General features: G+C 44.4%; 2 protein-coding genes across 6 annotated transcripts in view; one reads left to right on the top strand and one right to left on the bottom strand.

Annotated features, from left to right (window-relative positions):
- LOC119188205 (solute carrier family 23 member 2) overlaps positions 1–11,849 on the bottom strand; it is a 143,971-nt gene extending 132,122 nt beyond the window's left edge. The window contains exon 1 of the mRNA XM_075894874.1: positions 11,719–11,849. The gene's annotated coding sequence lies outside the window, so the exon portion shown is untranslated. The remainder of the gene's footprint in view (positions 1–11,718) is intronic.
- LOC142817672 ((3R)-3-hydroxyacyl-CoA dehydrogenase-like) lies at positions 4,775–22,624 on the top strand. 5 transcript variants are annotated; one of them, XM_075894881.1, is made up of 5 exons: positions 4,775–4,913; positions 11,327–11,521; positions 17,515–17,720; positions 19,853–20,010; positions 22,059–22,624. In XM_075894881.1, exons 2-5 carry the CDS (start codon positions 11,365–11,367, stop codon positions 22,294–22,296), a joined length of 759 nt encoding a protein of 252 aa, XP_075750996.1. In that variant the 5' UTR covers positions 4,775–4,913; positions 11,327–11,364; the 3' UTR covers positions 22,297–22,624. The 5 variants fall into 5 exon arrangements, with proteins under 5 accessions (XP_075750996.1, XP_075751010.1, XP_075751014.1 ...); XM_075894895.1 differs by having other exon boundaries at positions 4,802–4,913; positions 11,330–11,521; XM_075894899.1 differs by lacking the exon at positions 4,775–4,913 and adding an exon at positions 9,333–9,465 and having other exon boundaries at positions 11,327–11,512.
- Positions 22,625–22,844: the final 220 nt, after the last annotated feature.

The following is a 22,844-nucleotide window of genomic DNA, read 5'->3' as shown; positions in this document are numbered from 1 at the left end:
CGCAAAACGACAGACGTCGGGTGGCGCAACGGCTCAACTCAAGGGCGAGCGGCTATTGTGTGTCGCCACCTATTTCCCCGGCGACCTCAAAAGAAGCGTTTGTTCACGCGCGAACGCTTCCGCTGAGTGGCCGTAATTGTAGGTCACACTCGTCAGACACCGCTCCATCCGCACTTTCCTTCCTGGTTTCCTTGTTTTTTGCGAACATAGCGCCATCTGGCCACAATGATACGAACTACTGTGCCTTGTTTAACTCGACAACAACCTTCGAGATGGCAAAAAAGTCACGAACTAAAGTGTATGAAAATCCATGTCGCAGACAAAACCTCGCCATGGCTATAATCTACACTAGCGTGGCTGACCGTTAATCAGTAATTGCGTTAGCACTGCCAGCGTTAAATTTTTTGCTGGCTATTTGGCGGCATTCACGAGTCGTAGAGGCCGGAGTATTCAAACTGACGTTTTGAATCTAACCCACGAGGTGGCGGTAGCGGCGTCGCTTGCGCGTTAAAGTTCCCGAGACTTCGTCTATCGCGCACATTTTCATAAGAATGGAATGCATATCATGTGACACGAAATAACCGCACTGGTAAATGCCATAACGTGTTTGATTCATTCGGGTTTATTTGTTATCGGATCAAAATACTATGAATTACAGCGTGTGGCACGTCTACCGCAAGTCAATACGCTGCTTTAAAATCACGCTTACATCTCCTGCCATCAAATTGTGTGGCGAAGCCCAACCTGTAATAGCTCGAAAAAGTTAAAGAGGCTGGCTGAAAAAAAAAAAAAGAGGGGGGGGGGGCTTTTAAAACTTCAACCTTGTTCGATTACTTGATATTAGTGTTTGTGATAACGAAGTCGTGTGAGTTTCTTCAAAGAACCGGTATGTTGCTTTAGAACCGCAAGAACAGACATGCGTAGGTGCCACATTTGAGAAGAGAGAGGTAAGAAACATGGGGAAGGTAGGGGGATCAACTAATCTATGTTCAGTTTCTTACCCTACACGTGGTGGCAGAGAAATGAGGGATTAAAAATTAGGAAAATATCATGTATATTAGAGCAAATGTCTTCACTGCAACGTAGTGATGTTGGTCGTGATACATAGATGTGCCGAAGTGTATATGCCCTGTTACTGTGTAATGAAGCCTTTGTGTTCTGTACATACTGTAAATATTTTTTTCTAAACAGGAGAAACACATATCGCAAACCCGAGCACATTTCACAAACTCTGCGTTAAATAGTGGGGCCTGTGGACACCGTAAGGAAACAAATGATGCAAACATTAGTGGATAACAGATGTCGCGGGAACTTGCATGCAATCTTTATGAAAACTTTATGTCCTACCAATTCTTGTATGGTGCGTCCTTGAAATGGTCCAATTACATCGCTTATAAGAGCTAAAAACTTAAAGATGAAGATGAAAATGGTGCCCTAATAACTTTTCTACTAATAAATACATTTTTAAAGACGACAGAAATGCAATTGCTGTGATAGTTACGAAAATTGAGAATTCTGTGGGGATTTTTTTTTCTCATTTGACGCTGGTTGATAAAACTCGAAGTGCTCCGAAATGTTCGAGAATATTCGTTTTTCTGAAGATAATTTGAGCGAGAACTTTTTTTCTTAGCCACACAATACTGGATAAATATTTGCGTAAAATATTGAAAATAGTTGAAAAATCAGCTGGGACAGTCGGCTAGGAAATAAACATGGTACATTCAAACGAAGTTGTGGAGATGGCGTCTGCACGTATTCACCATTCCACTGACCAAGTGGTGAACACAACACCAGCAAAAGGACAACAATGACGTGGCCAGAGGGAAAGAATGGGAGGGGGGTCTGTCTTGCCACCCCCTCTTCGAATATTTCAATTTTGCATGTATGCACGTATTTATGTACACGTACACGAACAGACGTACGCGTGAACACATCGAGTTGTTGAACTTGCCCTGCCTGAAAAATGTTCTGCAAACTCCCCTGGATGAAATCTCGGCGTTTTCATTCTCACCAGTGTCGAGAAGCCGAAAGATGGCTACGGGAGGACGCAGAGCCCTAAGATCGCCGGACTCTCCAGTGTGCATTGAGCAGACTCGATCATAGGAAAGATCTTTCTCTGAAGGAAATCTCTTGGGAACCTGGCCTCATAGCACAAGAGCCTTGAGAACTACTAGAGCCCTCATTCAGTATTTAAAGATATATAGCAACATTGAGCGGCCGCCTATGAAAAACTGTGTGTGTGTGGTGTGTGCAACATGTCTATCTCTCTCTTACACTCTTCTTCCCCTCTCTTTGTGCAGGGTAGAAAACTGGGCGTAGTCTAGTTGACCTCTGTTCCTCTCCTATTTCTTATATATATATATATATATATCTCTCTCTCAATACCAGCTGAATTGTGACAACGGGCCATACGTGGTCTGAGTACTAATATGCATGCATGTGGGATGATGATTATAAAAATAAACATTTTATTTCATTGGCGAAAACATCGTCATTCCCCTTTCGGAGAAGGCGGGGGGGGGGCAATCTAGGCGATGGCCATAATCCCGTGAGTGAGCTCCGGCGTCATCTTCGACTTGCCGCCTTTTGTGTGTGTGTGTGTGTGTGTGTGTGTGTGTGTGTGTGTGTGTGTGTGTGTGTGTGTGTGTGTGTGTGTGTGTGTGTGTGTGTGTGTGTGTGTGTGTGTGCGTGTGTGTGTGTATGTGTGTGTGTGTGTGCGCGCGCGCGTGTGTGTCTGTGTGTGTGTGTGTGTGTGCGCATCACGATTTTAGAAAATTACATGGTTGTGTTAACATAGTGTCTGAGATTTCACGTGTCAAAACAACGATACTATAGCATGCGCAAGTGGTACTATATAGGGTGTTACACATTAATGCCGGTTACCTGCGGTTCCCCAACGTGAACGTAAACCTGAGTGCTCAAGTTTATTTGCTGTTTTTTTTTCACGTTCAACTCCAAATCAAAGCGGCCACTGTGGCAGGGAAACGAACTCCCGTCCTCGGGCTTAGCAGCGCGACGATAAATCTCCTAAGATATATCACGGATAATCCTTGGGACGTAGTATGAATCACTAAGCTGCAGTTATTGTTATCACTGGCTGAAGGCGCTGTGATGAACCTTATGTGTCTCACCGTCCATTTAGAAATATTTGAGAAAGTTCCTCATGCTTTTTCCATTTTGATCCGGTATGGAGGTGCGTTTTTATCAAACAGCTGCCTGACGATGGCTGATGTGCCCCATCACAAAAATAGTTAAGAAGACAATGATGAAGTAGCAAATGTTTTTATAAAATTAATAATATCTACATGTGGTTTTAGTGCGTAAAACACCTCATTCTTCTGAGGCAAGTCGTAGTAGAGGGCTCCGGAAATTTTGACCACTTGATGTGTTTCAGCGCGCACTGAAGTGCACAGTATATGAGGCTCTGACATTTCATCATCAGCCTGACTATACGCTCCCTGCAGGACAAAGGCCTCTGCCATGTTCTGCCAGTCAACTCAATCCGGTGCTTGCTGTTGCCTCCTAATCCCTAATCTCACCAGCCCACCTAACTTTATGTCTCCCCCTAAACCACTTGCCTTCTCTGAGAATCCACTCAATTACCCTTAATGACCAGCGGCTATCCTGCCTCCGCGCTACATGTCCGGCCCATGTGCACTTCCTCTTCATGATTTCAACTATGATATCTTTAACCCTGGTAGGTTCCCTGATCCACTCTGCTCTCTTCTTGTCTCTTAAAACACCTACCAATTTTCTTTCCATCACTCGCTGCATTGTCATAAATTTAAACTGAACCTTTTTTGTAAGCCTCCAGGTTTATGCTCCGTAGGTACCGGCAATATGCAGCTTTTATGTTCCTTTCTCTTGAGGGATAGCGTCAATATACCAGTCATGATTGTAGAATGCTTGCCGAATGTGCTCTACCCCACTCTTATTCTCCTAGTTACTTCAATCTCGTGGATCGGCTCCGCGGTTCCTATACCTGTCCTAAGTAGACGTACTATTTTACAACTTCTACCAACATAATTTACAACAAACTCTTCCGAGTTTGTTGTAAATTATTTTCGTGTTCTGCAGATTAATTCCAACATGTGTACCTTTCTTGATTCTCGCCTTTCTTGATTCTTGATTCAGTAATCATGTATTGCTACTCGTCCCGTGAGTTACTGAGCAATTCAATGTCGTCGGCGAAGCGCAGGTTATAAAGGTACTGTCCATTAACTCTCATCCCCAACTCTTCCCAAGCTAGGCCTCTGAAAACCTCCTGGTAAGCACGCGGTAAATAGCATTGGGAGATTGTATATCTGCCATTTCGCCTCCACCGAAATGGCCTGGGCCCGAGATCCTAAGACGTCGGCCCACATGCAGTAACATGGCCCGCGGGCCGGGCCGTGCTATAGGGCCTTCTATCCGGAGCTCGCACACGCCTCTAGTCTACACGACACGTGCTGACGCGTACGTGTGTGTAGGCATTGATTAAGGCTTTCGACCGGCATAACTATAAAGCTCGATTTGCATGAGGATTTATATTCTGCTATGCTCGCGTTATGGATATGATATGACACCGTGGCAGTGCTCGCTGACGACTGCTTTCTCGGTGTATCTACCTATCCACCTTCGGGTTAACGATATCTCTGTAAAAAGTCATTGACACAATTGTTATCTGCCTCGACAAGAGTTTGTACCTCACCATGAAATTATATAGTCTGTTTGCTCCTGACTCTGGTCCTGCAAAACGTGTTCACCCTTCAATGCATTCCGCTGATAACGGGGAATGCCGTAGTACAGTTGTATTTTTTTTTTGGTACATGAGAGATAAGGCTTGTCGTGCAGAGCGGCACTGTTCGCGACGTGGGTGAGACGAGTCGGTCAACCAAGGGCAGCGCTCCACTGTTTTCATATCAAGAGGCTAGGTATGTATAGGACCTGCTCTCGTGTTGGTTTTATTTTTAAGGTGTTCCACTGCTTTGATTTTTTAATGCGTACTCAAGCCATATTTGCATTTAGCAACGTGAGTGATATCATTGGTCAGCCCAGGAACGAATTCTGGACTTTTTTTTGTGGGCGGATGTGAATAGGTTAAGTCTAATACTCTATGTGCGTGAATGTGTGATTGTATGACCACCTTATACATTCCTTCGTACAAACTCTAAAACGAACTTATTGAAGAAGCGAAGTGTTGGACAACCGTTTGCCCCGACTCCAAGGCATCGGTAATGCGATAACCAGTTAGCCTTGGTCAGTTCATAGCTGCATTAGCTATATACGTGGTTTTTTAAACAGAGTTCAATTTGGTAAGTGCTGTGGTGATAGAATTATTATTATTATTATTATTATTATTATTATTATTATTATTATTATTATTATTATTATTATTATTATTATTATTATTATTATTATTATTATTATTATTATTATTATTATTATTATTATTATTATTATTATTGTTATTATTATTATTATTATTATTATTATTATTATTATTATTATTATTATTATTATTATTATTATTATTATTATTATTTGCATACACAAGGGCACACATGAAAGAGGGAGAGCCCAAGCTGGAAATTTGTCATACTCACTGTAATGTCAATGGCTGGCTTGAGTTGTTGATTTTCTTTGACACTTGCTATGATTCTCTTAATTCGTTGATCAATGTATGCAAGCTATATATATATATATATATATATATATATATATATATATATATATATATATATATATATATATATATATATATATATATATATATATATATATATATATATATATATATATATATATATATATATAAAATTAGGAATAAAGGAGCACACCTACGAAAATTTGACAGTTGTTTACTCTACGTTTCGGCCGTGGCACGGCCTTCGTCAGGATTAACCGTCAGGATTAACGAAGGCCTTGCCACGGCCGAAACGTAGAGTAAACAACTATCACATTTTCGTAGGTGTGCTGCTTAATTCCTAATTATATTTGCACCGGACCCACAGAATGTCTTTTTTGAATTATATATATATATATATATATATATATATATATATATATATATATATATATATATATATATATATATATATATATATGCTCAATCGACTAAACTTTGATGTTTACCTCTAACTTTAACAAAGAGATTTAGGCAAGAAATATACAGATACATACTAGTGCACTGGGAGCCAAACAATGCAGAGAAAAAAGAAAACGGGAAAATTGGAAGATACACGCGCTCCACTTCTTTTCCAAACAATCGTTCAAGGCTGCCGATATCTGTGTACCAGCACATGTTGCGCGTTCGTCTCTTCAAGGCAAGTAGGGCAATGCCAGCAAAACAATGCGGTATACATGACAGTTGAGATTCCAACCATCCAGTACCTGCAGAATTGTTCGATCGCGTAGGGCGGTGTTTGATACCGCCGATTGTATCTTCAGTGCAGCTGCGCATAATCCTGTATTTTGAAGCGAATGTTTGGATTTTTTTAGTTTCAACTTTCTTTCGTTACGCTTTGAAATCAAAACAATTCTGTGGGATTCAAAACAAGTCCGTGCAACTAATTTTTTCATGTTGACGTTTTCCCCTCCAACTCGGTCGTTAATGGTTGGTCTGTCAGTCTGTTCAACATATTGTTTTTACTGGGATGCTTGTAGCACTGGATAAGGCTATAAGTATTGGTGATTTTTTCTAAGGTTGGGTTAATATTGGCTACCTGCTGTTAAGAAAGCAGCACTGTTTTCGATCAAGCTTCGTCCAATAATTCAGTTGTCTACCTATTTCGTCCTTCGGCGTCGAAAATGTCATTAATCAGTTCACACCGACCATTGCATCTAAATGCAGTGATTTTGTTCATGACCTGCTTGACGCCCGTACTCTGGGCAATGGGCAGTGCACGTTAAAGAACACCATAGAGTGCAAATTTCCGAATCCATTCCTGACGGCATGCCTCCTGTGCATGTCGTAGTTTTGGCACGTGAAACAGTAACAAATCTAGCGGAGATAGTGCATCTTATGTCGTTAGCTATTGGCGACCAGAAGCAAGTGTACCTATCACTACTAGATTTTACCAGGGTATTCGTATGTGTGTGCCATTTAAATTCTCGATTCTTTTTTTTTGTGTTTTGGGTAATTCCCCTATTGTTCATTGCACCATGGACTACTTAGCTGATCGCCTTCAGTGTGTGCCAATTCATAATGCAGCATTCTCGTCGAAATGTCATGGGGTATACCCAAAGAAGCGCTCACGCACCGATGGTATTCCTGCCGTAGATAAACAATTTACTCTTCATGTGCAACTGCACATTCCGACTCTTTACCATTGACTGCATCTTATACCGGAAAATTCTTTCAACATTATATGAAGGAGCACTGAATTCCGTTCATAATTGGTGCCCGGAAGGGCGAATGATTATTTACATCGAAAAATCTGCAGTGTTCTCAATTACTCGTAAAAAAGGGTCAAAACAGACTTCATTTATGCAATAAATAACGCCCCAATTTCGAAAGAACACAAACACCTAGAAATAACATTGTCACACGATCTCATGTGCGGAATTCACATAAAAAAACATCATGCCATCAACCCTAAAAAGGTTATTTGTTCCTACACAGCGGCTACGGCTCGCACCATATAAAACAAAGCTACTGGCATACACTATACAGTAATTCAACCAGTACTCGAATATGGCACAGTCGCATGGTGTACACATACCATGAAACTTGTATCTGAACTGGATGGTGTACAAAAAACGTGATTCGCCTCATATTATAATAAATATAAACTTACCAATTAACTAACAGAACCGCTAATAAAAGCCGAATTACGAACCACTGAAAGCAGAGCAAGAAAATAGCGAGAATAATGTTTCTATTGGAGTTTCTGAATGACGACATTAAGGTTGATGTGTGTTTAGAAAAAGTGGTTAACGATTTAGAGTACTAGGTACTCTACTATGGGAGAGCAATTCCAAGTTCATCTCAACAAACACAAGACACACGATGCAAGCACTCCCAAACACCGGCTGAATACTCGACCACCACCAACTGCCTTATGTGCTCTTATTTTACTCTTGTAATAGATTAGATAAATTGATAATTAATACTGACATCGTGAAAACTTTGATTGGTTAATTGATTGATTGATTGATTTGATTGATATGTGGGGTTTAACGTCCCAAAACCACTATATGATTATGAGAGACGCCGTAGTGAAGGGCTCCGGAAATTTAGACCACCTGGGGTTCTTTAACGTGAAAACTTTGAAGTACCACGGACAATGTTTCTCCACCACCAAGTCCATGATCACATCCTTTCACTAAGTTCATGAACAGTTTTTTAAAATCTTTGCAAAAAGCGCTATATAATATACTACTTTTTTTTCCTCTCAACAATTAAACTTTAATGTTTTTATCCAAACTTTATGAACTATTTTTTCTTCTTCTTTTTTCTTGTTTTTTTAAGAACACGAATGTGAGAGTGTATTGTAATATTGCAGTTATTTTACTGGTACTGAATTGTTTGGGCTGCGACTGAATGAGCTTTTTTTTTTCTTCGTGTTTATGTGTACCTATTTGAAAATGCACCTTATCGGGTGAAATACTTTCATGTTTTACTGCTGTTGAAGCTGCTGTGGTTGCCTTCTGACGCTATTGTATATTTATTGCAGCAGTCTCAAGGTATATTTTTGTAGTAACTACTCTTCTGTGTATTATTTAATTTATGCCTTGTTCTCTCCTTTATGACTTTTTGTAAGAGGCTCTTTGATATGTGTTCCTCCTCCGATGATTTCGAATGTGGTCGGCAGCATTGCTAAATAAATAAATAAATAAATAAATAAATAAATAAATAAATAAATAAATAAATAAATAAATAAACTTCCATATATTCTCGACAATTCCAGGCGCCACCTTGGGGGGGGGGGGGCGCAGCTGGGGGCCTGGACTTTCCCATAAACTTGGATGAAGGGGAGTGCTTTGCCAATTTTACCAATGACAAATAATATTCCTGGCAACGAGCTTGGGTGGAGGCCTTAGGGGCGTCACATCCCACTCCTGAAATCCCCGATTTCGTATACAAACATGCAGAAAAGACATATAATTGACCCCCACCGTAAAAAATTATGTCTGCTACGCCCCTGACAACATCGTAACGACGGTTCCTTTTGAATTTTTTAATGGGGAAGTCGTACTTGGGTCCAGGCTACGGCTCGCGTCTCAAGGCCGCGAACTTTGTTATCCGAACGCGATTCGAGATACGAAAGTAACAGCTTGCAGGATTTGCCAGCAATCTCGCACATGTGGGGAATATATCAGACCGTGACCTAAATATACCACGGCTAGCGCATAAATGGAACTCTGCAGATAAAAACACCGAACGTCTGCAACTCTGCATATAAATGCTCTTGGCTCTCAGCGAGTTAAGACAGCACAAACGTGGGAGCTGTTGCCCTGTTCCGAAGCGTGCTTAGCCGTTCCGTAAGTATTCATATTATCTGGGATTTTACACGCCTTAACGATGATATGACTGCGAGGCGCTTTATAGCGTAATGTTGCGGACATCTTTCGAACATCTGGTGTTCCTTAACGTGCACTGACATGTACACAGTACATGTACACAGTACATGTACACAGTACAAAGGCGCCTGTACACAACACATGGGCCTTTATCAATTTTTCTCCATCGAAAAGCAACCTCCACGGCTGGGACTGAAAACGCGGCTTTAGGGACAATATCCGAAGAGCAGCTTACGTATACGCTTTCAACGCGGCGGTACATTGCATAAATGTTGAATTGAATTAAACGGGTTATTCATGTGCATATTCTTACGCTGGAACATGCGCTGTGCACGCATGTCATTCAGAGCTCCTTATTTGGCCAAAAGCTGCTGAGATAACTTTTGAACGAGTGGCGCGAGTTGTTTAGGGGAGTAATAAACTTTTATTGATCGGAAATGGAAGCTGGGACTATACAACCCTCCGTCCAACACGAGTGGCCGGAGTGGCTTTCAAACTTGCGCGCTCCGATGGCAGCGCCCTCTCAACAACATTGCACGAAACTTGCTTAATTCGCTGCTCGCTACACGCGGAAAAAATAACGATCTCCAAACGTAGTAGAGACCAAGAGCTCGAAGGTAAATAAAGAAGGAAAACACCATTGATATGAAGCGTTGTACACAGCCTACTAGGGCTTGCAATACCCCTGTCAGTTTACTGGTTTTACTTGAATATGTTACGGTAAAGTAGTTATTAAAACAGGAGAAAAAAAATACATGATTCGTACTAGGCCTCCAAGATAAGCATCATTTGACAGAGCATGGCCTTTGAGATGGCAAACGCGCAGCGCTGCTGTGCGTTTGCCATCTTGGAGGGCATAAACAGAACGATCTTTTTTGTTTGTTTTTTGCCGTGAGTTAGCGCTGCTGCTACAAGAAACGATGTTTTTTTTATGTTTACTTCACTGCCAGGAGGAAGCGTATCCACCCAATAGGACCCATAAAATGCGTGTATCTTTGAGCAAACAATGCGTTTTCAAGTTGATTCAAATATTACCTGATCTGCGGTCAAGATAAGCAATACACATTTAGAATATTGGCTGGTAAAAAACAGGTATGAGGCGCTTATACAGAACCTTATAAAATGAAAACGTTTCGCGAAGAAAGAAAAAAAAAAGATATGATCATAATTTTGGACTGGCATAGATGAATGTATAGTGATTTTAACAAATATGCTGGGTGACTATCTATCTATCTATCTATCTATCTATCTATCTATCTATCTATCTATCTATCTATCTATCTATCTATCTATCTATCTATCTATCTATCTATCTATCTATCTATCTATCTATCTATCTATCTATCTATCTATCTATCTATCTATCTATCTATCTATCTATTTCACTCGTGTTTTCTTGGAATCATTAAAAATGACCTTAGACTGCACTACCTGAACTAAGTGTACTCATGTCATACCTCGTCTCAAATCGACTTTTTTTTACTTGTACCTTTGGTTTTCTCTTGCTGCTGATTTTGTAGACGTTTTATCTAGTGTGTTTTGATTTTGCAACATGTTCCGTTGACTTGTATTAGTTATTGCCCTCTATAATTGCATAATTGACCGAGGGTCCCGCTGCAGTTTTTATTTAGTTTGGGACCATCGCCTGTATATTTGTTGATCTTGTATTTCTTTAAGATATAAACTGACACTGAAGCTATCTATCTAATCTGTGTTTGCGCACGCGCGCATGCGTGCACTATGGTGGCACGCCCCACAAATTCACGGTGAAAGAAATGTCTATTGACAGCTTCAAATAACAGTGTTATTTCTACCTGCGCAGCAGCTGTTCTGAATAGCAGGCCGCCGCATTCAACTGACATGTTTCGTGGACGTGTGGCGCTTGTGACTGGCGGCGGCAGCGGCATAGGCCGCGCAGTGTGCTGCCTGCTGTCCCAGAGAGGTGCCCGCGTTCTGGTGGCAGATGTCGATCTGGAGGCGGCCAATGCGACGGTGGCGTTGCTTCAAGGTCAGCTAGGTTGTACCTTATAATGTGCATTTGTTGAAGTGCAGAAGACGATTCACGAGGGGTTTTTCGGCATGTAAACGTTCGCGAGCCGAAGTAGAGTGCAGTGGGAGGCAGCCCTTTGTCATATAGAGGGGGAGAGGGTGAATTGTGCCAGCCTCTCCCCCTTTATATGGAGATTACTGTGAATAAGATGAGTGTCGCCAAACCTGGTTTGCAGCGCCGAGACCAGAGCTTCATAGTTCGAGCGGACGGCTTGCGGGATGTACTCGAGGTATTCAGCTGGTTAACTTGCGCCTGAACTTTATGTTGAACTGTCCAGTCGTTTAGGGCAGCGCTGGACTTAAACTGCATTAAGAATGCTGCCCATGACGTGGTGCTGTCGAAGGTAGGCTGTGAAAGTTGTGCTCCGACAAACCAAGGCTGAGCTGACATGAGAGCATTTCGTTCGACCGTGGTAGACTCGCGGTGCTTAAGGCCAGACAGTTTCAATGGCAGAGAGCCATGCAGATAGGTCGGCGACGTCATCTGCCGTCAGGGAACGTTGGGCAAGCGTGGCCTCAAGATAAAGCAGGCGGGTAGCGAAGCGAGTTTCGAAATCTCGCATGAGGGCTCTTCTGTCGGCCTGACCTTGTAGGGCTTGTAGGCGATCTTGCGCATCGAAGTATGATAGGGTCTGTGCCCGAGCTTTTCTGCGTAGTCTGGACAGCAGGTTCCCGGGCAGTCGACGATGAGACGGCGTTGCTCCGAGTAGACATGGGTTACCGTTGCCACCGCTACCACCAAGTGTTGCGTAAAAGAGCAACTAACGCTAACACCATCCAAAACGAACACTGTCCTGATTGTCCTCTTTCTCTGGACTACCCTTCAGGCGTCAGTAAACCTGTCGGTATGATCCACAACAATATCTTTACTAAGTTAAATCTTTCTTGTCATTTTTTAAGGCACAAAATTAAGGCTACGCGCGTTTTTTTGTTTTTTTTTGTGTTTTTGACAATAATGAAAACCAAGTGCTCCTGATCTTGCATTGAAAGAACTGCTTTCATCCCACCTTTACCCCGGAAAGCTGGGGACCAATGAGATGCCGTTTGAAAGAGAAGTGCAAACTTGGACCCGTACGTCTGGCTGCATCAAATGAAATGAACCAACAAAGCGAGCCAGCTCCCATGGCTGTTGCTCATGCCCGCTGCCCTTTCTTTCTCCTTAACTTGCAACACTCTCCCGCGGCTGGTAATGTTGTGTACGATTTGAGCTAGTCTGCCAAGTTTAAGAAAGCTTTGAGTGAATCTGCCAGGAGGTGTTACACAGCGACGATGAAGAAGTCTCCCGACGGCTTGTCGATCATGGCTGTCCCGCTTAGCGAGATTCTTCGTTCCCGCCGGTTTCCTGCGTGATGAACATGGTGTAGTGCTGGAGTTGTGTAGTGTATAGTTTGAACATCTAGCGGAGGTCTCTGGCGTTAGATGCCATCTTCTTCTGGCATTCGGCGGTGTCGAAAACGGTCTTGGGATGCATGTACCAGGTTGAGTGCGGCTTGTAGTAGCGCCGCTGATCACCGTCCTGATCAACGACTTGCTTGGACTTGGAGCAAGACAAACTCGAGACTCTACCGCCAGAATCTGGCTTGAGGTACATGTAGGACGAGAAGTAGGGTTCCGCCTGCTGTTGCTTTTGCAGAAAGTCTTGGATGTACACGGTGCTAGGTGATCGGCAGTACATGACTTCACCCTCTTCGTCTGGAAAGTATAAGGCAACCTTGGCAAGCTGGGTTGTGGGAAACCTGAGCCTTGTGGTCGATGCGTATGGGGCGCTCGGGGTTTCCCTTAGCCATAGTACTCGCCACGGCGTACCTTTCGGATGAGTCCTTCCACCTAAGCACCGTAGATCGCGTGGACAGCGACAGGTCTCGCGGCATGTACCCGAAACTCTTCAACTGGTGTTCAAGAGTTTCGTGCGTGAACAGGCTCGTGGGCGACGAAAGGCGTAGTCTGGGTTAGTGCAATGCCAGATACTGTGGCGCCTCAGCCGGGAGGCTGGGCGAAGGCAAAGTCGCGGCCTGCTGCGACGACGAGGCGAGAGGAGTCGTAAGGTTGGTCAACGGCGAAATCGCCGCCTGCTGCGACGTGAAAGCGAGGCGAGTCCGATAGGCGAGGCGGCTTGTAGACGATATCGGTTCATCGACATCGCTTTCCTCTTGTAATTGTGCTTGAACTTTGATGAAGCTCATGAATTCTTTCACTTGTTGTGACTGCGCTTCTTGATATGTCATGGTGTTCTCAGCTGGCATAGCTTTTCTTTTGCCCTTTGCGATACAGGATGCTAAGGTCTAAAAGTAACGCCTTCAAGGTGATGCTCCGCAGCACCGTGAAGTTCTCTCCTGGATACACTCCGAGACCTTCTAGAGCGTTGATGCGCAATGTTGTTACATCATAGAGATTACTTAACTTGGTCACGTCAGTGGAACTTCAAAGTGGTGTGACTGACAGCAAATTGTTTAAATGGTCATCGACTAGCACGTCGCGGCGGCCGAAATGGTCGGATAGTATATATCTGTATTGCCCCGTCGTAGTTAACGTCGGTAAGGCGAATACACTGAATCGCTACCTTTATTGATTGATATGTGGGGTCTAACGTCCCAAAACCACCTTATCAATATGGGAGACACCGTGGAGGGCTCCGGAAATTTCGACCACCTGGGGTTCTTTAACGTGCACCCAAATCTGAGCACACGGGCCTGCAACATTTCCGCCTTCATCGGATATGCAGCCGCCGCAGCCGGAATTCGGTCCCGCAACCTGCGGGTCAGCAGCCGAGTACCTTAGCCACTAGACCACCGCGGTGGGGTGAATTGCTACCTTCACTGCCCCAATTAAATATGTTAACAAATATTTAAACTTATTGATTTTTGGTATCCACTCGTTGTTCTGAATGCTTTCTTGTAACTGGTTCCAAAATCCTTGTCAGTCGCGTTGTTCTCCGGAGAAACTCGGGATGTGCAGCTTGGGCAGCGCGATGCGAGACGCCGTCGTTAGAGTCGCAAGGCCGGGCGAAGTCGAGGTCGCGGCCGGCTGCGACGTGCATGCGAGAGGGTCACTGGGTGGAGTGGTTGTGACGGCGGCGCATTCTGGTGGCGTTGGCTGCTACGGCTCGGTCGCGTGGCGAGCTCTCAGTATACTTGAGCGCAGATGACTTCACTTCACTTCACTTTATTTCCTTAAAGACCCCACAGGGGGGTGTTACATAAGGGGTGGGTTGTACAACAAAGATACAAAAGCCACAGGTTAACATTGCAGATGCATTGACACACTGAATAAAATGTGATGGATAGGTGATTGAAACAACATCGTGGGGAAGGTCATTCCATTCTTTGGCGGCGCGGCAGAGAAATGATGCAGAAAATGTTGAGGTGCCAGATCGGGGTCGGAAGACTTGAAGTGGATGGCCAGTGCGGGGAGAAATGCGTGCGACGGGAGCGATGTAAGGTGGTTGGTGGAGTGAGCTGTGATACAACTTGTGGTACAGTGACAACGTAGCAATTCTGCGGCGAAGGGAAAGACTTAATAAACCGGATTCATTTTTAAGGGATGAAACACTGACATCGTAAGAATAAGAAGAATGAATGAAGCGAGCGGCACGATTTTGAACTGCTTCGATAGCGTTGATCAGAGAAACTTGGTGAGGGCTCCAGATGGGTGATGCGTATTCAAGTTTGGACCGGATCAGCGACTGATAGGCCACAAGACGAACGTGATACGGTGAGCGACGTAGGTGACGTTTTAGGAATCCTAATGATCGGTTGGCTGATGAAATCATGTTAGTGATATGCGTTCGCCAGGAAAGATCAGGGGTTAATGTGACTTTATCCTCGTATTCAGTGGTGTTGGTCAAGTCTGCCTGCAACTCCTCATCATGCAGTGCATTTTGAATCTACCTGTCGACGTTGATGAGGTGGGCGTTTTTCGACGCAATGATGGGCGTTTTTCGCCATCATTCTCATTTATTAGCAATGACGTACGCCTTCGTGCGAAGCGCGTCATCGCCTCACGTTTATTTTCTGCATCCATTGTGAGGCTTGTCTGCTTCTGAACTCTTCCAAATGAAGGGTGGGAGGAGGGACAACGGTTGCTGCATCATACGGGGGAGAAGGCGGTGACTATTGCCCTCCCCCACTCCCGCAATGAATAACCATGCACGCTATGGGCTGGCGACAGCTGCGACACGTGTGCGTTGTCCATTTCAACGTTAGGCAATCGCTCGTCCTCGTTCGCATTTCTTGGTCAACGGCTACTCATGCCAACGGCCACCTTTTATTATTTTTTTTTCTAAGACAGTATTCAGTGTGAATCACAGTTCGCGACTAAGTTGTAAGTAATGCGACTGACAGTTTTATATCCGCTGTGACCAAACAGATTTGGTATCAATCTTCGTTGCAGCAGTATGTCTCCTAGCAAATCGCGCTGTTGGTAGGCAGTGTGTGTTTAGAAAAAGCGGTTTATGAGTTAGAGTACTTGGTACTCTACTATGGTAGAGCGGAAAGCCGTACGACTACGCAGTTTTCATGTAGGCCACGTCTGTTTTGGTTGAGTTGTCATGATATCCTTCTTGCAAAGCTCTCACTGTGCTCCTGCTTTCAGATGCGTGGTGATGAGTAATGTGATATGCAACGCTGAACTTAACCTTTAATTGTCGTAGTGGCTGAACGCAGATGACAAGTAAAGAAGTGTATTTCATCTCAAAAGCTCAAGTAGAAGGGTATCTCTTGCGATTGACTGCGTCACTTTAATATCGAAATATTACAAGTAATCGTTGATGAAACATGAATGCGGTGTTCCATCTCAAGTTGCTCACGACGATGCATGCTGTAAACTTGTTTTGTAAATATAGTTTTCTTCCCGCCCAATATTACCTCTCAATATTTAGTTCCCTCCCAGTATTCAATATCCCTCCCAAAAAGAAAAAAAAAAGCGTCCAGACAGACGTTTTTTTTTTTTTTGAAGGATGGAAGGTTATTGAATACTGGATGTGAGAGGGCCATGGGGGGCCTACCTGCTCCACTACTGTATTGCAGGTGGATACTGAATACTTTGTTTCCAACCCTTCTATTCAGTGACACCATGAAGCACCTGCGATGAGTTCAGAAAAAAAAAAAGGAGGATATTTGTGTGGCGTTCCTGTCGTGTGCTAATGATGACGCAATGTTAGGGAAGTATAAAAAACAACTTTTTTTTCTTTTTCTAAATCTTTGTGAGGCCTTCCCAGGTTCGTAGCTTGTTGACCGAAAACCTCATGACATTGTTTCCGTTCAATGCTGCAAGTCAGTGTTAAGCAGGTGTATTCATATGGCTAGTCTCTCGTGGTGTCCAGTCTCATATCTCTTTCGGAGAGTCGTGCCTCGCCTAAACAGACTATAATGATTTTTGGTCGTTTACAACCTAAGAATAAATACACGCCTTTCCCACAAAAAGGTGGCGTGCTTGTCAATCCGCTAACAGATCACCTAAGTGTGATAGTCATGAAAGCTGTTTTCCTTTAAAGCCGTGAGCACATTTTCTGAGTTAATGTACAGGTGCCCCGCACATATAAAGTAAAGGCTTGTTGTTTCGTCTTAAGATATGTTCCTTGAACAAGTGATGATCTCATAATCTATGATGAAATTCGCGAGGACGTTCATATTTTTGTCTTAAAAACAGTGAAAAGAGCACTGTCTATATTGACATGCTAAATATATGAAGCACGCGCAAAGTGCATGACGTCACGGCAGGGAGGATATTTGATTGGGTGGGTCGCCTATTCTTCCTCACTTGGATAGTGATGGCTAAGTGGAGCTTGTATGTATTCTTTCATTGGAGCCGACTTATAGAAGATAATTCTAACGTCTATTATTAAAGCGAGTTGTATTTTGCAAGTGAGGACTCGCTGCCGAAAGTGTAACAGGATATTATGCTTTTCATCTTAGAGTATTGTTAAGTGACACGTGGAGTGACCGTTTATACGTCTCTTTCTAGAGCCATCAGGGGCCGCTGAACACCGGGCTGTTCACATTGACGTTGGCAGCCCCGACTCGGTGAAGAAAGCATTTGAGAACTTTGAAGGGAACAGATCGGAGCAAGCTTCCATCGTCGTCAACTGCGCCGGCATACTGCCACCACCGAAGCCATTCACGGAAGTTGCAGTAGACGAATTCGACCGCATATTGAGAGTCAACCTTCGGGTAAAATTCTTTGACTATCGGGGATCTTGCCTTGCTTAACGATTTTTTTTTTCGTTCAATGAATCAGTTCCTAACAAATTCTCGTTTCTTCTCGATATATAGTGTTCTTTTTTCTTTTCGTACCCGAAAAATTGATATCAATAACGCTCACGCAATGACGGAACTTGTGTAAGCGAGTGGAATTGTTTGCAGTTCTCAGCATCACCACCTAAAAGATAAAAGCACAGAACAGCATTTTCTTTTGCTTTAAGCCCGCAGCAGGTGTACAAGGCATCGCGCTTTCACAGGCACTATTCCGTTCATGTCTTGTCAGAAAAAGCATCAATACCGCCGTTTCAACGGCGTCACTTTTCTAAGGGTCCAGCCTAACGCCGGCTTTGTCCACAAGGTGTCTGTCCCAAAATCAGTGCTTCATGTTCATTGAAACGACATATTTTTTTTTTGTTTAGTGTCAAGGCATATTGCCCCGCCGTGGTGGTCTAGTGGCTAAAGTACTCGGCTGCTGACCCACAGGTCGCGGGATCGAATCCCGGCTGCGGCGGCTGCATTTCCGATGGAGGCGGAAATGTTGTAGGCCCGTGTGCTCAGATTTGGGTGCACGGTAAAGAACCCCATGGGGGTGGTCGAAATTTCCGGAGCCCTCCACTACGGCGTCTCTCATAATCATATGGTGGTTTTGGGACGTTAAACCCCACATATCAATCAATCAGTGTCAAGGCATCTTTCTACAAACAGGTTAGAACAGGGTCCAGGCGATGATTATGATACTGAAAAGTTCGTCCAAAGATAACCACATCGTCCATGTAACATAAACAGATTTCCCATTCGAGACCCTGCGAGACGGCTCCCCCACATCGTTCAAACCTTTCCGGGGCATTGCACAATCCTAACGGCATAACAATAAATTAAAACAATTGATCTGGCGTTCTGGCGTAACAAAATCCGTGTTTTTTTCTTTATCAGTCTGATCGTGGGAATCTACCAGTTTCCGGACCGCAAGTCTACCGAAGAAAAATAGGATGCTCAGTGCAGGCAGTCGATGACGTCATCGATGCTAGGGAGTGGATACACGTTCTTCTTGGTTATAGACTTGAGACGCCGATAATCAACAATGTCTTCTTTGCTCCACTTACCGGTAGATACTACGAAATTAGAATGGCTGCAAGGCCTAAAGCTTGCTGGTGTTTTAGGCACACATCGAGCATAGCTTGCGTTCGTGCAAGTTGCGAACAACCTGAGCAATTCCAGACGGTAAAATAGTCGCGTATTGATGCCGATAAGTTCGACTCGTTGAAACCGCACCTTAAGAGCACGTATAAGCGCACCTTGAAGGCAAGGGCGTTAGCGCATTTTTTCCCCATAAAAAGGCTGTGACTCGAGTTAGCAGCCTGGTGTTACGTAGCGGAATTCGTGCTATTGCCATTGAGCCAGTGTGGCAGGTGTTGTGCTGCTTTGTATGGCTGAAAATTTCTAAATACTCGACTCGTCGCAGAGGCTCACTATCTATGCTGCTGATCCCGGTTTATAGAGTTCCCATACCGGGGTCAATGGTGATTGTATTGCGATCTGAACAGAACGCAAAGGCAATCTGTGTGTACAGCGATCCCTCTCATTACGGCGTTACGTTCACCAGTTAAATCCGATAATAAAGATTCGAGGCTTGTTACAGAACAAGTCAGCTGCCAGCAGGCATGCCTACTCTTTCTACTCGGGCCACATACGTTACTGTTTATCCCTTTCATTATACACTAAAGCTTTCAGCTCTTTCAATCAAACTCTCCAGCACAGGTGACAAATTTGATGTAACACAAACTGATGATAAATGTTACGGTTTTGCAGCCCAAAACCACAATATGATTACGAGGGGCGCTGTGTCGAAGGACTCCGGCAATTTTGACCATCTGGCGTGTTTTGACGCGCACCTAAATCCAAGTACACGGACCTCTAGCATTTTACCTCCATCTAAATGTGGCCACCGCGGTCGGGACTCGAGCCCGCGACCATCGGGTCCGTCGCTGAGCCTAATAACCACCAGAACAGCGTGGAGGGTATACGTCTGATGCAAACTGCCTGCTGTTCGCGGCCCAGTATTGAAAACGATGCTGACATTATGCTCTTCCTCGAAAATGCAGGGGACCTTCCTGGTGACGCAAGCCGCGATGCACTGCATGCTACGGCAAAAGGTCACCGGGGGCAGTATCGTGAACATATCCAGCGTCGCAGGCAGGGTTGCGCGACCGGGCCTTGCTGCATACTGTGCCTCCAAGGCTGCCATCGCATGCTTTGTCAGGTCAGATCCAGTTCACCAGTTCACTAAGACTAAGATAAACCAGTTCAATAGGGCTGTGCATTTCTGTTCCTGTACATCTCCTTGATTCATTGATATTAGAGCTACTTGCCTACCTGGAAAACGTGTGATGACGTCGGATGTCTGTGGATAGCCGCTTCTTGTACGCCATACAGGACAACGATTCAGCGTATTCTTAACGTGATGTCATTTAACAACAAGCTGGCGAACATAGCACACATTCCAGTGAGCAGCGGACCTAACAGTAGCCATCAATGAGTGAGTGAGCGAGCTAGTTTTACTGATAGAGGAATAGTTCTTTTACGTGTATTCTGACGTTTCGCACCTAGTTCAAGTGAAATCTTAGTAAACACTATACAGTAATCAATGAGCGCAGGTCGACCAATCCACTAGTCACATATGTCCTCACTAACATCAGGCAGGGAGCCATAGTCATTGTGGCAAGCCGATCATCATCGTCATCATCGTCATCAGCCTGACTACGTCCACTGCAGGACTAAGGCCTCTCCCATGTTCCGCCAGTTAACACGGTCCTGTGCTTGCTGCTGCCAATTTATACCCGCAAACTTCTTAATCTCGTCTGCCCACCTAACCTTCTGTCTCCCCCTAACCCGCTTCCCTTCTCTGGGAATCCAGTTAGTTACCCTTAATGACCAGCAGTTATCCTGTCTACGCGCTACATGCCTGGCCCATGTCCATTTCCTCTTCTTTATTTCAACTATGATATCCTTAACCCCCGTTTGTCCCCTAATCCACTCTGCTCTCTTCTTGTCTCTTGAGGTTACACCTACCATTTTTCTTTCCATTGCTCGCTGCGTCGTCCTCAATTTAAGCTGAACCCTCTTTGTAAGTCTCCAGGTTTCTGCTCTGTAGCTAAGTACCGGCAAGATACAGCTGTTATATACCTTCCTCTTGAGGGATAGTGGCAATCTACCTGTCATAATTTGAGCGCTTGCCGAATGTGCTCCACCCCATTCTTATTCTTCTAGTTACTTCAATCTCGTGGTTAGGCTCTGCGGTTATTACCTGCCCTAAGTAGACATAGTCTTTTACAACTTCAAGTGCACTATTACCTATCTCGAAGCGCTGCTCCTTTCCGAGGTTGTTGTACATTACTTTCGTTTTCTGCAGATTAATTTTAAGACCCACCTTTCTGCTCTCCTTGTCTAACTCCGTAATCATGAGTTGCAATTCGTCCCCTGAGTTACTCAGCAATGCAATGTCATCGGCGAAGCGCAGGTTACTAAGGTATTCTCCATTAACTCTTATCCCTAACTGTTCCCATTCTAGGCTTCTGAATGGGAACAGTTAGGGATAGTAGTTAATGGTGAATACCTTAGTATTCCGCCTCGTATGCAAGAGGTTCGTGGTTCAAATCCCGGTGTCGCGCAGTTCCCAACCGTATTAAAAAACAATCCGCGTGTTGATAGAACTGCATTAAGAGGCCCGGAGTGCGGCCTCACTGGTAACCACCGCCGGGAACGCACTCCCTCACCAGAGAAGGATTGGCCACCCTGGTGCAGTATCTGGCCACTACCTCCCACATGCATAGTGCGGCGATGGCGTATGTGGTTAGAGCATCCGCTAGCCGATGCGCCACGACAATTGAAGCACGCCATTCCAAAAGTTTTCTTTCCCCTCTTCCATTCGTAACCGTCGTGTTAAGTCCTAGTAAACATTCATGAAATCACTCACATTTTGTAACATTTTTGCACATTTACGGTTATCTACTCTCCCCAAGGCACGGCAGAGTACGCGAATTTGTCCAGTGCAGATGTGTGAGATCTGCTCGAAAATTTGGCAAATTAAACCTGCAAGCACAATATGAATTTGTTCACCAGATGAACTTTACTTCATGGCAATATAAACAGATCTTAGCCAGGCTGCAATTTCTCTACGAGGCAGTTTGTCTTAGTCTGGACAAAAACAGGATTTGTCTGGATTTCCTCGATATTCATGGAAGTAATACATTCACTGAGTGGCCACTTTGTCGGTGACTTTTTTTTTCATGCTTTACTTCACATTGACAGGTCAGCTGCAGCGGATGCTGCTAATACCGGCATCCGCATCAACGCCGTGGCGCCGTGCATGACGGAGACGCCCATGGTCAAGGTGTTCAGCGAGGCGCAGCGTTCGAAGCTCGCTGCTGGCATCCCGATGGGCCGGGCGGCGATGCCCGACGAAGTGGCCGCCGTGGTCGCCTTCCTCTGTGGACCCGACAGCGCTTTTGTCACTGGCACCACCGTCGACGTCTCCGGTGGCGTCTAGAAATATTCCGGACACGTTGGAAGATACCAGTGCTCGAAATCTGTTCGAAATATCTTGGGCGGTATATCTTGGGTGGTACTTCAAAAGGCTATGGCACCATATGTAACGGGGTGAAGGCGCACCACTTTCTTCGCTAGCGATTTTCGTGAGCAAAAGTCATAAATATTGGTTAAATTTGGTTTATTTTTCTCTCGGAATGCTCCTGGCTTCCTTACATGTATTTTCTTCGTTACCCTTTTCCCCCTTTGCGCTAGCCTCATAGGGTTTCTTAGTCTTAAAAACAGTACTACGTTGCTGCTTCAAGTAATAAACACACCGTTGCTAGTCAGCGCTTTCGTTCGTCAATTTCTTTGTGCCACTTCTACGCGCACATCACTTTGGAGGCCCGGGCTGTAGTACGTATACTGTCAACTCATGCCGTGGCTTGACGTCATGCAGACAAAACGAACGTATAGCACAACCATATAAAATGCAGCAATGTGACGGAAAAAAAGAAAGGGAAGCGAGCAGGAGGGATGTGAAAGTAAGGAGGAGGGAAAAGAAGGGAG

Source organism: Rhipicephalus microplus, chromosome 1, assembly GCF_043290135.1.
Source record: "Rhipicephalus microplus isolate Deutch F79 chromosome 1, USDA_Rmic, whole genome shotgun sequence".
Taxonomy (NCBI): domain Eukaryota; kingdom Metazoa; phylum Arthropoda; class Arachnida; order Ixodida; family Ixodidae; genus Rhipicephalus; species Rhipicephalus microplus.
Note: the sequence above shows the minus strand (reverse complement) of the source record. Positions and strands in the feature narration are given on the sequence as shown.

Excerpts from the sequence above, each read along its gene's own strand:
- LOC142817672 (XM_075894881.1), top strand. The coding sequence starts at position 11,365 with ATGTTTCGTGGACGTGTGGCGCTTGTGACTGGCGGCGGCAGCGGCATA. Across the intron at positions 11,522-17,514 it reads GTTGCTTCAAGGTCAGCTAG|AGCCATCAGGGGCCGCTGAA; the intron begins GTTGTACCTTAT and ends GTCTCTTTCTAG. Across the intron at positions 20,011-22,058 it reads GCCATCGCATGCTTTGTCAG|GTCAGCTGCAGCGGATGCTG; the intron begins GTCAGATCCAGT and ends TCACATTGACAG.